The sequence below is a fragment of the Ilyonectria robusta genome (genome assembly GCF_021365365.1).
Source record: "Ilyonectria robusta strain PMI_751 chromosome Unknown BGZ61scaffold_21, whole genome shotgun sequence".
Classification (NCBI taxonomy): Eukaryota; Fungi; Ascomycota; class Sordariomycetes; order Hypocreales; family Nectriaceae; genus Ilyonectria; species Ilyonectria robusta.
Window position 1 is genome coordinate 67,450 of NW_025764455.1, and position 13,928 is coordinate 81,377.

General features: G+C 57.5%; 7 protein-coding genes across 7 annotated transcripts; 4 read left to right on the forward strand and 3 right to left on the reverse strand.

Moving 5' to 3' along the window:
• Positions 1 to 998: 998 nt before the first annotated feature.
• Positions 999 to 3,050, forward strand: BGZ61DRAFT_458537 (kinase-like domain-containing protein). Its single transcript, XM_046246775.1, has 5 exons — positions 999 to 1,254; positions 1,368 to 1,500; positions 1,585 to 1,651; positions 1,710 to 2,024; positions 2,076 to 3,050. Exons 1-5 carry the CDS (start codon positions 1,142 to 1,144, stop codon positions 2,702 to 2,704), a joined length of 1,257 nt encoding a protein of 418 aa, XP_046099500.1. The 5' UTR covers positions 999 to 1,141; the 3' UTR covers positions 2,705 to 3,050.
• Positions 3,051 to 3,747: 697 nt separating this feature from the next.
• BGZ61DRAFT_536542 (uncharacterized protein) lies at positions 3,748 to 4,552 on the reverse strand (the record flags this gene model as incomplete). The annotated part of the gene is made up of 2 exons (XM_046254416.1): positions 3,748 to 4,358; positions 4,456 to 4,552. 2 exons carry the CDS (start codon positions 4,550 to 4,552, stop codon positions 3,748 to 3,750), a joined length of 708 nt encoding a protein of 235 aa, XP_046099501.1.
• Positions 4,553 to 4,807: 255 nt separating this feature from the next.
• BGZ61DRAFT_458540 (uncharacterized protein) lies at positions 4,808 to 5,899 on the forward strand. Its single transcript, XM_046246776.1, has one exon. The coding sequence runs from the start codon at positions 5,049 to 5,051 to the stop codon at positions 5,271 to 5,273; it is 225 nt and encodes a 74-aa protein (XP_046099502.1). The 5' UTR covers positions 4,808 to 5,048; the 3' UTR covers positions 5,274 to 5,899.
• Positions 5,900 to 6,713: 814 nt separating this feature from the next.
• BGZ61DRAFT_101364 (uncharacterized protein) lies at positions 6,714 to 7,541 on the reverse strand. Its single transcript, XM_046236826.1, has one exon. It carries the CDS (start codon positions 7,286 to 7,288, stop codon positions 6,791 to 6,793), a length of 498 nt encoding a protein of 165 aa, XP_046099503.1. The 5' UTR covers positions 7,289 to 7,541; the 3' UTR covers positions 6,714 to 6,790.
• Positions 7,542 to 8,686: 1,145 nt separating this feature from the next.
• BGZ61DRAFT_458544 (trimeric LpxA-like protein) lies at positions 8,687 to 9,842 on the forward strand. Its single transcript, XM_046246777.1, has 2 exons — positions 8,687 to 8,832; positions 8,897 to 9,842. Exons 1-2 carry the CDS (start codon positions 8,794 to 8,796, stop codon positions 9,452 to 9,454), a joined length of 597 nt encoding a protein of 198 aa, XP_046099504.1. The 5' UTR covers positions 8,687 to 8,793; the 3' UTR covers positions 9,455 to 9,842.
• A 376-nt stretch (positions 9,843 to 10,218) lies between these two features.
• BGZ61DRAFT_482219 (uncharacterized protein) lies at positions 10,219 to 11,169 on the forward strand (the record flags this gene model as incomplete). Its single annotated transcript, XM_046249372.1, has 2 exons — positions 10,219 to 10,675; positions 10,718 to 11,169. 2 exons carry the CDS (start codon positions 10,219 to 10,221, stop codon positions 11,167 to 11,169), a joined length of 909 nt encoding a protein of 302 aa, XP_046099505.1.
• A 1,122-nt stretch (positions 11,170 to 12,291) lies between these two features.
• BGZ61DRAFT_361887 (PRELI-like family-domain-containing protein) lies at positions 12,292 to 12,855 on the reverse strand (the record flags this gene model as incomplete). Its single annotated transcript, XM_046241306.1, has 1 exon — positions 12,292 to 12,855. The coding sequence occupies one exon, from the start codon at positions 12,853 to 12,855 to the stop codon at positions 12,292 to 12,294; it is 564 nt and encodes a 187-aa protein (XP_046099506.1).
• Positions 12,856 to 13,928: the final 1,073 nt, after the last annotated feature.

A 13,928-nucleotide genomic window follows, 5' to 3' on the forward strand; every position in this document is an offset into this window, starting at 1 on the left:
CTGTCAAATTGGGGTCCGGCGCAGCCATGCCATGCAGCGGGCAATGGGCGACGGCCAGACGCAGAACACGGGATGCCGAGCAGTCGTCATCTCATCTCGAGGGCTCTCGGGGAAGCCGGCGTGCCGGGCCACGACGGGAATCTGACGTGCCGGGCGACCGCAGCTTGGCTGACGTCGAGTTGGTCGTGTTGCGGCTGTTGCGGTGTGTGTGTGTGTGTGTGTGTGTGTGTGTGCGTCGCCGTCGTCCATGCTGCTGCTGCTACGCAGTAGCTTTTGGCTGGTGCTGACCACGTTGGCGGCGTACTACGCAACTCCGCCCCTCTGTGGCACTGCGACGGCGTCGACTATGCTCTCTGTGCATGTACCATGTCCCGCGGCCACGAGGACAAGCAAAGAACCAACCGCCAAGATTGCACTCGTATTTTTCAAAGGAGCCGGCTGCCTCGCGGGGCGTCTTCGACCGTGATATTTCCCCTTTCCAACGAGGACAACCTCTGGCAGGCCAGGATGCAAGAATCCCCTGAGAAGCGCAAGCCAGGGTGACGAGGGTCGTTGTCGCGCGGCTACGCTCTGGCGGGCGTGATTGGCCGTAGAGCTAGGTGTGGTGTAGTGGGGGCCAAGAGCCCAGCAAATCAGCCGCGGGCCCAGCGGTGGCTCTCGCTGCGGGGGCGGCGTCTTAGTGGCTCGGGCACCTGCGGACCCCCGCCAGAGCAGCCCTGGAGCGCCCCGAGCAGGCTGCGTGAGCAGTACCTAACCTAATGGCGCAGTGAAGCATAGCGGGTGCAGGGCGCTGTGGGCTGTGGACTCGGCTGGGAAGCTCCCTCCAGTCCTATGCCCGTCTGCCCGTCCTAGGTACATCCCCTCCTCGTCACACTTTGCAACCCACCTCCCACCTCCGACATACATATAATCGCGACGCGCCAGCTCCCAAGGACGACCCGTCTCGTTCCTCTCCACCTTATCGCCCGTTCCTCCCTATATCGACCTCCCTCCCTCTCGGTGCGCTCGTCCCTCGACCGCCGCTGCAACTCTCCTTTGCTTTCGCCTTCCATTTGCATCGCGACCTGCCCCGCTACACGGCCGAACCCGCCCGCTCTCCCCCGTACCTCCGTACCTCCGCACCGATTCGCAACCACCCACCATGGGCGACCTCCAGGGAAGGAAGGTCTTCAAGGTCTTCAACCAGGACTTCATCGTCGACGAGCGATATACCGTCACCAAGGAGTTGGGCCAGGGCGCCTACGGCATTGTCTGGTAAGCATGGACTCTCCCCGCGCTTGGTCGCACTTTGCATCTTGCGTGTCCCAAGTTACCTACCCCGCCGTTTCTCGTTACTGACGAATGCCCCGCCTCGTCGGGTCCAACAGCGCTGCCGTCAACAACCAGTCCACCGAAGGTGTCGCTATCAAGAAGGTCACCAATGTCTTCAGCAAGAAGATTCTCGCCAAGCGCGCTCTGCGCGAAATTAAGCTGTTGCAGCACTTCCGCGGCCATCGCAACGTGAGCCTAACTCGCCCTGGAGCGTCGTCATAGCGCCCAGCACCACGTACCACCAAGAGAACAATACTGATACTGCGGCAATAGATCACCTGCCTGTACGACATGGATATCCCGCGACCCGACAACTTCAACGAGACCTACCTGTATGAGGGTTAGTGGTGGTGCTCTCTGAATTTTCTATGCGCGGTGTAAGCTGACTCGGTATACAGAGCTGATGGAGTGCGATTTGGCTGCCATCATCCGTTCCGGCCAACCCCTCACCGATGCTCACTTCCAGTCTTTCATCTACCAGATCCTCTGCGGTCTCAAGTACATTCACTCAGCCAACGTCCTGCACAGAGATCTCAAGCCCGGAAACCTGCTCGTTAACGCCGACTGCGAGCTGAAGATTTGCGATTTCGGTCTGGCCCGAGGCTTCTCAGTCGACCCCGAGGAGAACGCCGGATACATGACCGAGTACGTCGCTACTCGATGGTACCGAGCGCCCGAGATCATGCTGAGCTTCCAGAGCTACACCAAAGCTAGTACGTGATCCATTGCGGTGCGATTCTGGGGAGATGACTAACACGATGCAGTTGATGTGTGGTCCGTTGGCTGCATTCTGGCCGAGCTTCTGGGAGGACGACCCTTCTTCAAGGGCCGCGATTATGTGGACCAGCTTAACCAGATTCTTCACATTCTCGGAACCCCCAACGAGGAGACTCTCCGCCGCATCGGCTCTCCCCGTGCCCAGGAGTATGTTCGCAACCTGCCCTTCATGCCCAAGAAGCCGTTCCCCAGCCTGTTCCCCAACGCCAACCCTGATGCCCTCGACCTCCTCGACAAGATGCTCGCCTTCGACCCCTCGTCCCGTATCAGTGTCGAGCAAGCCCTTGAGCACCCCTACCTCCAGATTTGGCACGATGCTTCGGACGAGCCCGACTGCCCGACCACTTTCAACTTCGACTTCGAGGTCGTCGACGATGTTGGTGAGATGCGCAACATGATTCTTGCCGAGGTGGATCGATTCCGACAGATGGTCCGTACCGCTCCCGGCGCCGGTGGTGCTGCTGGCGCTCCTGTTCCTGGCGGCCCTGGCCAGGTCCCTCTGCCCCAGGGTGGCAACCAGTGGACTGTTGAGGACCCCCGACCACAGGAGTATGTCGGTTACTCCAACGGTCTGGAGCAAGATCTCCAGACCGGTCTCGATGCTGGAAGGAGGTAGAAGGTCATGCGATGAGAGCCAAGCATTTGGATGACGAAAGGTCTTCAGTTCTAGAGAAGGGACAGTGAAGGGATACACGGGAGTGTGGTCGTTAGGCAGACGACAACCAAAGTTGGGTAATTTCAGTTTCGCATGCAAGAAACAGAACCAAGTCACACCAGGACAGTCGAGGTGCTGCGCCCGGGTGATCCCCGATGAAGAAGAGGAAGAGATTGCGTGGCAGCTTGGATACCAGAGGAGGCGGCCCAAGGGGCAAACAAAAGGCTTCTTGCGGGACGAGGACTACACTTCCCCGCCCCTTTTTCCCACGGAATACGAGATGAATACTATTTCTTGAGTTTTATTTTTAAACTTGATGCTTGTCTAAGTGAATGACCTGTTTCATTTCGGTCCGTGTTTGTGCCGTGTATAGGTTGTCGATGGGAGATGACATGGCCGCCCAGACGGCCGCATCATTTCCAGGCGCCCGTCTCTGAGATCCCACCGATTTTTGGCCTTGGCGGTAATTTGGTGCTTGCGACAATCCATGGCCACGCTAAGTGAAGCGGGAAGTGTTTCTCGAATGCATATTTTTAGCAGTGGGACAATGCCATGTTCACAAGAATAGGTCAATAGTGGAAGTATGTGGTCAAAGTTTTCTATGTTCTTTTGCCGGGCAGGGCGATGCACCCGCGCCCCATCCCAAATAGCTCCCCCTAGATACAAGCATGCATTAAGATCCATAACGCCTCAGGGGAAACCGCCCCTGATCTAAAGTATGCCAAAATTGCGCTGTGAAAAGCGATATGTGCCTTTTTGGTGAGATTCAAGCGATTGCGCGCGCCCCGTCATGTGTGAGCTGTGGTATAAAGTGTTCCGAAACCCCGAGGATGCCAGACGAAAGGAAGGAAGAAAGAATTGAAAAACAAGCGCGACGAAACCCCAATAAGTGACAGGGAGTAATAGGGCTGTAACCATGAATTGTAACTCCGAGGAACCCCGTCTATTCATGTATGTGCCAGTAACGAGAGAGAAGAAGTGAAAAGGGGAGCCAAGCAAGGCGCTTAGCCGTAGAACCAGTACATGGTGGTGTACGAGGTGCTGTCGGCGCCGGCCTTGGTGCAGCTGTGGGCGTTGCCGCCGGCGGTGAGAACGCGGTAGACGTACTTGACGCCGATGCTGCCACCAGCGTCGCCAAGGTAGAGCCAAGCAACAGCGCCGGTACCGTCGGGGCCTTTGTTAGCGGAGGCCGGGGCGGCGACGGCGTCGAGCTTGGTGCCGATGAGGACCTGGCTGCCGAGATCGAAGGTGGGGACGCCGGCGGCGTTGAAGTAGTGGTGGCCGAGGAAGGGCATCTCGAGGCTGTTGACCTTGAGGGCGGTGCTCGCCGTGAAGGGGTTCTGGGCGTCCGCGCCGACGGCACCTGCGCCGGTCTTCATGTTTAGGGGAACGGCGTGGTTGTCGAGGACATCACCGGTGAGCGTGAGCCAGGCGGCACTGCTGAGCGACCTGCGGCTCTGGCTGGGGTACAGGTAGGTGATGTCGTAGAGCATGGCGAGGGCGCCGGTGGCGGCCGCGGTAGATCCGGCGTCGGCGCAGGTGTAGTTCTGGATGCCGAAGCCGAGGGCGATGTGCTTCAGGGTGACGCCGGTAGGAGGCGAGGGGAGTTCCTTTTCTGGATTGTGTGTTAGTGGGGAGTTTGGCTTATGTGAGAGTGAGGGTGAGAGTGAGGGTGAGAGGTTGGAGTGAGATGCCAAAGGGGATAAACTTACCACCACCGTTGACGGGAAGGACAGGCGAGGATCGCACACAAGGCGAGGCCAGGGCCAGAGTGGCCGAGGCGAGAAAGAGGAGAGACTTGGCGAGCATGATGATAACTATGTGTGACTGTGTGTATACCGAAGTGAAGTGTTTGTTGTGTGTGTTTATGCAAGTATGCAAGTACTGTGGAGAATTGTCGAGAATTGAAGATGCAATTGAAGTTGGTCAAGGTGTAAAAGTTCACAAAGCTAGGGCAATTGTCGATCTCTTGAATGATCAACCGGATCGAGGAAGAAACAGGAAAAGCTGGAGCTGGAGATCTAGGGAGTGCAACAAGCAACAGAGAAAGCCAGAAGGGGCGGAAGACGGCCAACAGATATACCAGCGCCGCGGCAAGCACAACTGGTGGCGGCAAGCTAATAATAACCGCAAGGAGCAGGGGGGTGGGAGTGGACGCAGCGAGTCCAGAGTCCACCTGGGCGCTTAATGGCAGCAAGGTCGCAGCGAAGTTGATGTGCAGAAGCGGGGAATGCGGACGGCCAGGCCAGAGTGGAGGGTCGGCAGGGGGTGATGTGGACGGGGTGGCTGGCTGGCTGGGGCCGGGATGCGACGCTGGTGCTGGTTTTTCGAGAGGAGGATTTTTGTTTGTGTTTCTTCGTCAGGTCTGGATGAGATAGTTGCTGGTTTGAGCGTGGTGTGGGAGCAAGTGTTTGAAGGGACGGAGGCTCTAGTCGGTTTATATGGCGCAGGAGGGAAACTTGTAAGCTGCCTACTCTGTCTAAAACATGACACACGGAGGCGAAGGGTTTGGTCAAACGAGCTAGAATAATCTTAACCAAATCTCATCTAAGCCGTCGACGCCATGACCTGGCGGGGCCCGATGAGTATGTACCGACCGACACCTGGTCAAGCAGACTCATATTAGAATAGCGAGTTTACGAGAGGCGGAGACGGGCACCGTGCAGCTTAGAACAGCTTAGAAAGCTCTTCCCGGAGCCCAGGGTTGATGGTTGTCCACCACCCATGCAGCCTCACAGCTCACAAGCAAAAACTCGAGAGCCAAGAAGCAGAAGCAGAAGCCTTGAGGCCTTCCGACTTGGCTGCAGGCGACCGGGCCCTGGTCGGAGCGGGAGGCATGGGCGTCCGAGTGGGAGGGAGGATGCAGCGCCTCGTGGCCCCGGACGGCCGCGTTGGATGAGACCCTAGCGCCATGTATACGGGGACCCAAGATCCATGGCAGAACAACGCCCGCCCGCTTTGGCCGCCCAGGTTGCCTTCTCCCTGGAGCCCCCCAACTCGATCCACCGCGGCCGAAGAGAGAGACAGAGAGAGAGAGGTTGGGCGAAGATGCGTGTGACGGGACGAAATGAAGCTCGGATCATGGATCGTGTTCGGCTGGAGAAGCCGTCCGGAGCCCTGTTGTGGGTCGTGAGCCGTGAGCCGTGAGCCCCGCGGTCAGGGTTTCAAGTGAATGAATGAATCAATTGCGCCCGTTCATAATTACTTTTCGTCTTTCGCCTGTGACGGCCGAGTGAGGTCAGGGCCGTCGGAGCTTGTCGCCTGTTCTTTTTCCGTCCTCTCTCTTTCCCCCATCCACTGTTCTCCCCTCCTCTGTTTTCGCCATGTGGTTTATGCATCGCCGGTGTGTGGGTGGCGTCTGTGGGCGTGTGTCCCGACCAGTCCTCCGCCTGTGCCATGCACGCACGCGTGTGTTGGCGTTTCCTCGCGCGCTGAGTAAGAAGTGCGAGGATGAAGCATGCAGTCGACGATGGGTACAGTACAAGTCGCAGCAGGGCAATTCTCGGTACGCCGAATAGATGGGCCTTTGGGCTTTGGGTGGGAACAGGCGCGCTACTTTCTCACGCCCAGACACCGAACAGCTGGCGCAGCAGACTCCATTTTGTTCGGAAGAGCGCTGGGCCGGACGGCGTATCATCCTGCCGGTTATATTTTACTGCTTATCGAGGCTATTTGATTCCAGTTATGGTGCTGAGCCCGTGCTAATCAAGACTTTGCTCAGCTATTTGCATCCTTCCATCCTCGCTGGGGCCTGGGTTGTGTAAACCCAGCTTCCGCTCTGGGATGCTCACCTTCCATGTTGGTCGTCTCCCCGCCGTGGCCTTTGCATCGCCAAACAAGCGAAAAGAAGCGACGGACCCAAGACTGCCGTGCCGCGGAGGTCCCTCTTTTAGCCCCAGGCCAAGACACCTCAGCATCTCGATGGGCTCTTCCTTCTGGTGCTTTGCCTTGCGGCGCGGATCGGGGATAACGATTGGCAGCAGGGATCGTGATTCGTGATTTGACCGCCCGAGTCTTGGCCTTGATGGGCCAGACTCTGGCTCTCTCCTACAATGTAGGTACGGACGGACTTGTGCTCTGCGCTGCAGCAATGCTCCCTTTGCACAAATCAGACGGAAACGAAATGGCGGCGGCCGGGGGGCGGACGCAAACATGTTCCGATTTCACCTCCTCTTGACCGGGCTGGCCCCAAAAACCAGGATCATGTCTCTTGTGCTGGGCGACTCGGAACGTTGCGGCCAGGATCACGGCTCCCCACAAGGCAGAGGGTCCCCGGGAGGGGGATCTAACTTCTAAGCGGAGGGAAACAGGGGGACAAGAGACGAATAGAGGAAAAAAGGTCTGAGCGGACGGGAAGACAGGGGGGATTCGTCCACGCGAGCTTCTGGAGAGGGGGCATCTCACCGTGGTATCTGTCGCAAAAGATTCAAGTGAGCGGTGATGCGTAACATCGATATTGGCGGTTGTTTCGCGACTGCACGAAACCTGGTTGAAAGGCACGCCGTCACCACGCCACTTGGGCCTCACTCCGGAAAAGCAAAACATGGCCACAGAGAGTCAAGCTTCATCTCCCCGTTCCCGTTCTCCGCGTGGCTGCATGGTCTTTCGGGAGATTAATTGCGCAGCTATGCATCTTGCATGTAGAAGACAGACGCGAGGGAAAACAGCACACACACGCATACACGCACCCGGTGAGCAGACGGTTGGAAGAGGAGGGTGGGCGCGCCTACAGACGCGGAGTAGACGCAACGGTGGTTGGACAGCCACACCACCGTTGTCTCCTCCCTAGCCCCTCGTTGACTCTCGAGTGGACGGGGGCTCTTCGACGGCGCGGCGTGGGCGCTGGGGTTGACGGCTTGAGGACGGATAGGACGGCGTTTCTAAAATTGGGGCGGTAACGGGTGCGCGCTGGCAGCATACAGACGCTGAGTTGCAAGTACACGGTAAGTAAACGGTGAGTAATCGGTTGGCAACTTGACATTGGCGATGGGTTCAGTGTTTGTGATGGTTGGATCAGGGAGGTAGCAAGAAACTAAGTTCTCTACGGTAGCAATGGCGAGCGTCACCAAACCGGTGAGGCTTCTTCCAACCCTCCTTTTTAGCTCAAGCAATGATACCCCCAGAGTCGCACCTTTTGTTTGCATGCGACGGTTCCCTGTGAAGGTCGCACCGCGTCCGTTGCACTACGCCAACCTTCTTCAAGAGGATTCACGGAGTACGACCCGAGTCAATAGTCGCAAGCTGTGCCACTCGACGATGCAGAAACTCCACTCATGTGCAAGCTCGGCGAGAGTCAGTCAGTCAGCCTCTCTCGGGTGTTGTTGGTTGTCCCCGACAGAGTGCGCCTTGCTGCCGGGAGCGATAGGCCCGTTGGTCCAGGGACTGAAGGCCGCTGCGATCAAGGCCGCCGCGATCCCGGCCTCTTGGGTTGGCAGCTGCGGATTGATCAAGGCGGTGCTGCTTCTGCATGGCCGTTGACATGGCCGTTGACCTCGCCGTCTGGCCTCGCTTCTGCATGTCTCGAAGGGGGGTTCCGCGCTATTGGGACCAGCTGAAACTCCGACAGCCAGTCCCAGGTGCGTGGTTACATGGTTTCTAGTCTCAGATCCAGGAGGATCACAGTCGATCTCTTGCGGCGCAGACGACGCACAGTAGGATGTGTTTGATCATCAGGAGTTGCCCCTCTAGCGTGGGCGGCCGTGCTCACGTTGGACGATATCCAAGGTAGTTAGCAGCACGCATCCAGTGCAACGTTGGCAGAGCAGACGAAGAAGAAGCAAGAAAACGGGATGAAACCGACTAAACACCCGTAAAGCTGCCAATTAATTGCCTTTGTTTCCGTCCGCGTTCCAGGCGATCCTCTGCTTCAGCCCTGGTTGCGTTGGTTGAGTGGAGGCGACCAGTCCGAAAACCCGGCCCCACTCACCACAGCTCGGGCGGCCAAACGTCAAGCGCGAGCAGACAACGGGGGCAGCTTTCACGACTCTCCCTCCGCCTCCGCCGCTCCGTCAACGGAACTTCGAGACGCCTCCTCCCAACGGCCGCCTATCATGTCGCGCCGCACGGCCAAGGGCGAGTACATCGAGACCGTGAGTCGCGCCGCCCCATGCCTCGCTGCTCCCCCGCAAACTGACGCCCCCTGGCTGGTCGTAGGACACCGGTAACAAGGTCGCCCGCAAGGCCGTCCTCGTCGGCACGCAGAACATCATGCTCGGCGGCAAGACGGTCATCCAGCCCGAAGTCATGATCCGCGGCGACCTCGCCCGCACCGCACCGTCGTCCTCCTCCTCCTCCGGCGCCGCCCCCGTCAACACGACCGCCGTCGCCATCGGCCGCTACTGCTTCCTCGCCCGCGGTGCGCTGCTCCGCCCGCCGGGCCGCATCTACAAGGGCGCCTACACATTCATGCCGCTGCGCATGGGCGACCACGTCTTCGTCGGCCAGGGCACCGTGGTGCAGGCCGCGAGCGTCGGCAACCACGTGCACATCGGCAAGGGGTGCACCGTGGGCGAGTTCGCCATCATCAAGGACTACGTCAAGATCCTGGACGGGACCGTGGTGCCGCCCACCATGGTGATACCCAGCTTCTCCATCGTCGCGGGACAGCCGGCCAAGGTGGTGGGCGAGATACCCGAGGGCGGACACGACGAGTTTGAGCTGAGGGATCTGTACAAGACGGTCGGCAACAATCCTCAGCCGCCGGCTTCATGAAGAGCAATACCAGCTGGCTGGATAAGCGGAGAAATTGTCGACCTTACTAGCACCCACCGCCCTCCCAGTTTCATGTTGGAAACGCGGTTGGAGAAACAGCCTAGAACATGTTGCGTTGACAGATAAAGATTGTCACAGAACCGTCACGCGACGACTGCTGGAAAGGACCAGGCCGTTTCTATCTGCCAACTTCTTGCTGGAATAGGCGGCAACCAGTCTCATAAAATGATGACCTGTGGCTGATGGACGAGAGCTGCTGCAAGAAGCAAGACTCACTCAGGAGACATTAAAAATGTAGAGGTTGGCATAGAATGTGTGACCCGGTCGACAGAAGTTACAGAGTTTTCAAGCGCTAGACTTGCAGTTTTAAATGATACCCTTTGATTCATCCTTGCATCATCCTTTACCCAACTTCCTCGATTCGAATTGCTGCCTGGTGCCAACTGACTCAACCTCGATCAAGGAAGCTGATGCCTCATTGTCGAGGTTCTTCAAACGAGCATCAAACAACAGTTGCATGTTTCCAACAACAGGAAACTACTACAACGAGTCGGCGTCCCTTTGTCCCATTGTACATCACGTTCAATGAGCTTGTTGAGGTGAACGGAACTCTCCGAGGGAAGACAAATTCCCCTGCTCAATCTTAAGATTCCTTGGTCTTCCTCCCTCATGCACTGTCATTCGTTTCCGTTCATATCACGTCGGTGGGCTTCACATGCCACCCAAAGTCCCCTAGGGAGCTCACAGCTGATCCTCGATACACCATGCAACTCCCTACGAGGTTGGTCACCTGTCCGCCGCCATGGTGCCCAGACGAATATTCAGATGCACCAACCTCCTACAGTCCTGAGCCCTTTCAGCTTCGTTTTCACCACGTCCGCAGTCGAGACACATCCCTCTGGGACGCTCTCCACAACATAGCCGAACTCAACGACCGCGGCGTGCAGGACCGCATCCTGCCCATCTGCCGCGAGATCTACACTGCGTATCATAGCGAGGCAGGTGACGAGCAGTTTTACGGTGTGCCTGTGAAGCTGCTTCGGAAGTTTGGCGAGATATCTCTGCGCGTTCTTCATCGGGTCTGGGATCTTCATCTTGCGTACACAACTACTCCACATGTCCCTGGCCATGAACCTGGCTACGGCCCTGGCCTCTTCTCCGACAACTTCTACGCTACTATGCGTGATGTTGTCTTGAAGCGCCTCCACACTCGCCTCTGTCGTGCGCAGCTGGAAAGGGCCCTCGCGGCATAGCACGCCGAAGACTTCCAGGCCGCGCAGCCCACGCCCCTGCCCTTCATGACGGACGTCCTGGCACAAGACCTTAACGACCGCCGGGCCCGCGCTGCCAAAGAGCATCAGGTCCTCAAAGCACTGTACGAAGAGGTCGGCCAGCCGCACCCGGAACAGATGCCAGCGCACAAAAGCGCTGCCCTTGGAGAATCCTGCGCGTTGGCCATCCGCCGGTGCAAAGAGACGACGCGGAAATTCCACGACTTGTACTGGGAGGATGGCATGGGGGAGGGGAACCGCGACAGACAGGCGTTTGTGCTGTGGCATGTCGCTGCGAGGGCAGCCGAGGTAGGGATGGGATGGGAGCCGAGGAGGGAGGCATCTTTGGAGAGTGCGTTGGCTACGTATTGTGACGATATCTTGGAGGCGAGGGAACGAGTGGGACAGCGCACAGCGGATTATGAAGGACTAGGGCTTTGGTGAGAGATGTCTTAAGAGTCGCAAGCCAGGATGCTGGGACAACCAAGGGCGTATCGAACACATTTCAGTTGCCCTTTGCAAGTAAGAAATCAAGAACCAACACAAATCCCATTCCACCCATCATCATCTCCCGTAATAAACCTCGAAATCCATACACTCCGACTCCCGAACCATCCCCGTCCCCGGCATGGCGGATAACATCGCCCTACCAAGCACCCATCAGAGTCCGCGGCTGAAGCCACAACCGCATAGCCGACAACTCGGTCAGTCCGATGCCCTCTCTAATTCTCGGCCCAGGGTGTGCCTCCAAGCCTTCAGCCCGTCCTGAGCCGGCCATCGGCCCCAGAGCTCTAACCCTTCCACCCCACAGCGGTGTCACTTCTCCGCAATATGTGGGCCAGCGTAGCTCCAGAGCACACGACACATATCGGCCTGTGAGGGCACTCGGCACATTGGCATTGACCCCATTGACAGACGGTCGGGTCCTTTATGCAAAGAAATGACTGTTCAAGGTTGAGTCACCACCGTTCGTCATTGTCGAGGAGACGAGGGGCAAGGAGCAACGCAGTCAAAGACGGCACACGGCATGGTTGAGGATATCAGGAACTCGTTTGTACTCTTCATCTTGATTGAATAACTCTCTAATTGGTAACTCTATCAAAAAAGCCCGTTCTAGGCATATGGGCCTGGGAACAGATTCCCCAAGGAAGGCCCAGGTTGCTTGTAGACTGTCTAATAGACCGGGGGTATAAAACCGAACAACTCCTCGAAACGAAATGAACAGAAACAATGGAGGTTTTCATCAACCAAACAGGCCGGAAGCCTCTTCTCTCCTCGTAATCCCCGTCTTTTAAGTTTTGGACCTCTAAACGCCGTACCGATGTAAATGCTCAAATGCAAGGCTCTTCCCGCTGCCCTTCTCGCTGCCCTTCTTTTTCGTCCAATGTACAAAAATTCATCTGTGTCGTCGTGCGTCGTTTTGTGTAGTTGTTGCAACTGTCATAGTGGAGATGGGTCGTGTGTGCAAAAGTCCGCCGGGCGCGGCCAAGATGCGAGGCGGCCATTGGGGAGGGTGTTGTGGTTCGTGAGGGCGTGATTGTGGTCAGGACTGGATCAGGAAACACTTCACATCACCATCTGTTGCTGGCGCTCCTTCTCCTCGGCAAAGACCTTGCGGCTCATCTCAAGAACACGCTCAAAACCCTCACGGCCCTTAACAGCGTTCTCCTTAAACTTGTGCACGAGACTGTCCTCGATGCTGTTCTTAATTCGCTGCCAGCCACCACAGAGAGCGGTAATGTTTGCCGTCTGCTTGAACTGGGTCTGGTGGTCACCGAGGGGTTGGTAGATGACCTCCTCCTGGATGTTGACGAGGTTGTTGTACGTCAGGTTCTGGCTGACCATGGTAATGGTCTTGTTTTCCGGGTCGACATAGCTGGCCTCATAGACGTGTTGGTTCTCAAAGTTGGTGCCCATAATTGTCTTGATCCAGTCAGGGCAAGACTGCTTGCAGGTGATGAGGCGCTCAGTGCGCAGGATACCAGTCTTGGGGTCGACCTCGCGGGAGATGGTGTCGACGGCGATGACGTGCTCCGACTTGTTGTTCCACGGGCCGTACTTGCGCCAGTTGGCGGTCGAGACCTCGTCCCACGAGTAGTCGAAGGTGACGGTGTTGGAGAAGACCTTCATGATGGTGGTCGGCGAGGATTCGTAGGATTCGTCGGGTAGAGGAGGAGTTGTAGGTTTGTAGGAGGCGGAGATGGTGGAAGGGGGAGAAGTCGAATGGCGGTGGTGATGGCCGGGAGAGAAGGAAGCTCTCCGAGGTAAGACAGACTTTTTTTTGTCCTTTGGTAGGTACAGGCAAAGACAAACGTAACCGAGCCGTTTGCTTTGTGAGGATAGTCTGAATCAGCGACAGGGAAGAACAAAGAAACCCGCCTATGAACAAATGCCCCGAACAGACGAAAACGACGACGACGATGACGATCGACAGCAAGTGAGAGTGCGGTGCGTGCGGCTTTTGTCTGGGGAGCGCGTCGATAAATTTGTTCGCCGCATGTGAAGAAAGTCGCTATCTCCGGTGGCCCCTTCGGAACCCATCGGCTACCTGGCCCGAGCGCGTGCACAGGCCAGCTAGTCCTGTTCAGGCGGTACCCTAGCCCCATGCGGCATGGCGCGTGCGACATCGCGAGAAAGCCCCGGAATTTGCAGGTTTTTTGCGGCGCGCCCATTGGCTCGGCCAGCAGGATCCCTCTTCAGCAGGAGCGGCGTCCCCCCCGGATGTTCGCCCCCCGGGGACTAAGCCACAGGGTGGCGGGTGACGCAGGAAGAAGCCGGAGCAAGCGAGCGATGCCGTGAGAACTGGGAATTGATGATCCATCAACCAACATTGGTCCACGGCATCAATCCCGATCGTCCAGCGGAGGCGATCGGCCTTCGATTGACCAGCTGAGTCCCTTGATCGGCAGTCCGGGGTTTGCACTGGAACGCGGCAGAACCGGTTGCACTCAACAATCCCCGTGCATGGCCAGCCACAACGTTCGCGATCGATCAAGCATCTTGCAGACGAATGAGCAGATGCGGTTGTGTCAAGGTCCGGTTGCAGTTGGCACTCTCCTGCATGGCCAGTGGCTGGGGTAAATGCAACCTTTGCCGTGGATGAACGAATGAGTGAGCAAAGGGTGTGACGGCGATGCCGGACGGGACACTCTTTTCATACGCGCACGACTAGGTGGATGATGAATCATTCCCGGCCCGCCATT

What these genes read in the sequence shown, in the direction of transcription:
- BGZ61DRAFT_458540 (XM_046246776.1), top strand. Translation starts at nt 5,049, where the DNA reads ATGCGACGCTGGTGCTGGTTTTTCGAGAGGAGGATTTTTGTTTGTGTT.
- BGZ61DRAFT_458537 (XM_046246775.1), top strand. Translation starts at nt 1,142, where the DNA reads ATGGGCGACCTCCAGGGAAGGAAGGTCTTCAAGGTCTTCAACCAGGAC. An exon ending in ACTTCCGCGGCCATCGCAAC is followed by an intron (nt 1,501 to 1,584) that starts GTGAGCCTAACT and finishes CTGCGGCAATAG; the next exon opens with ATCACCTGCCTGTACGACAT. An exon ending in CGAGACCTACCTGTATGAGG is followed by an intron (nt 1,652 to 1,709) that starts GTTAGTGGTGGT and finishes CTCGGTATACAG; the next exon opens with AGCTGATGGAGTGCGATTTG.
- BGZ61DRAFT_101364 (XM_046236826.1), bottom strand. Translation starts at nt 7,288, where the DNA reads ATGTTTTGCTTTTCCGGAGTGAGGCCCAAGTGGCGTGGTGACGGCGTG.
- BGZ61DRAFT_458544 (XM_046246777.1), top strand. Translation starts at nt 8,794, where the DNA reads ATGTCGCGCCGCACGGCCAAGGGCGAGTACATCGAGACC. An exon ending in AGGGCGAGTACATCGAGACC is followed by an intron (nt 8,833 to 8,896) that starts GTGAGTCGCGCC and finishes GGCTGGTCGTAG; the next exon opens with GACACCGGTAACAAGGTCGC.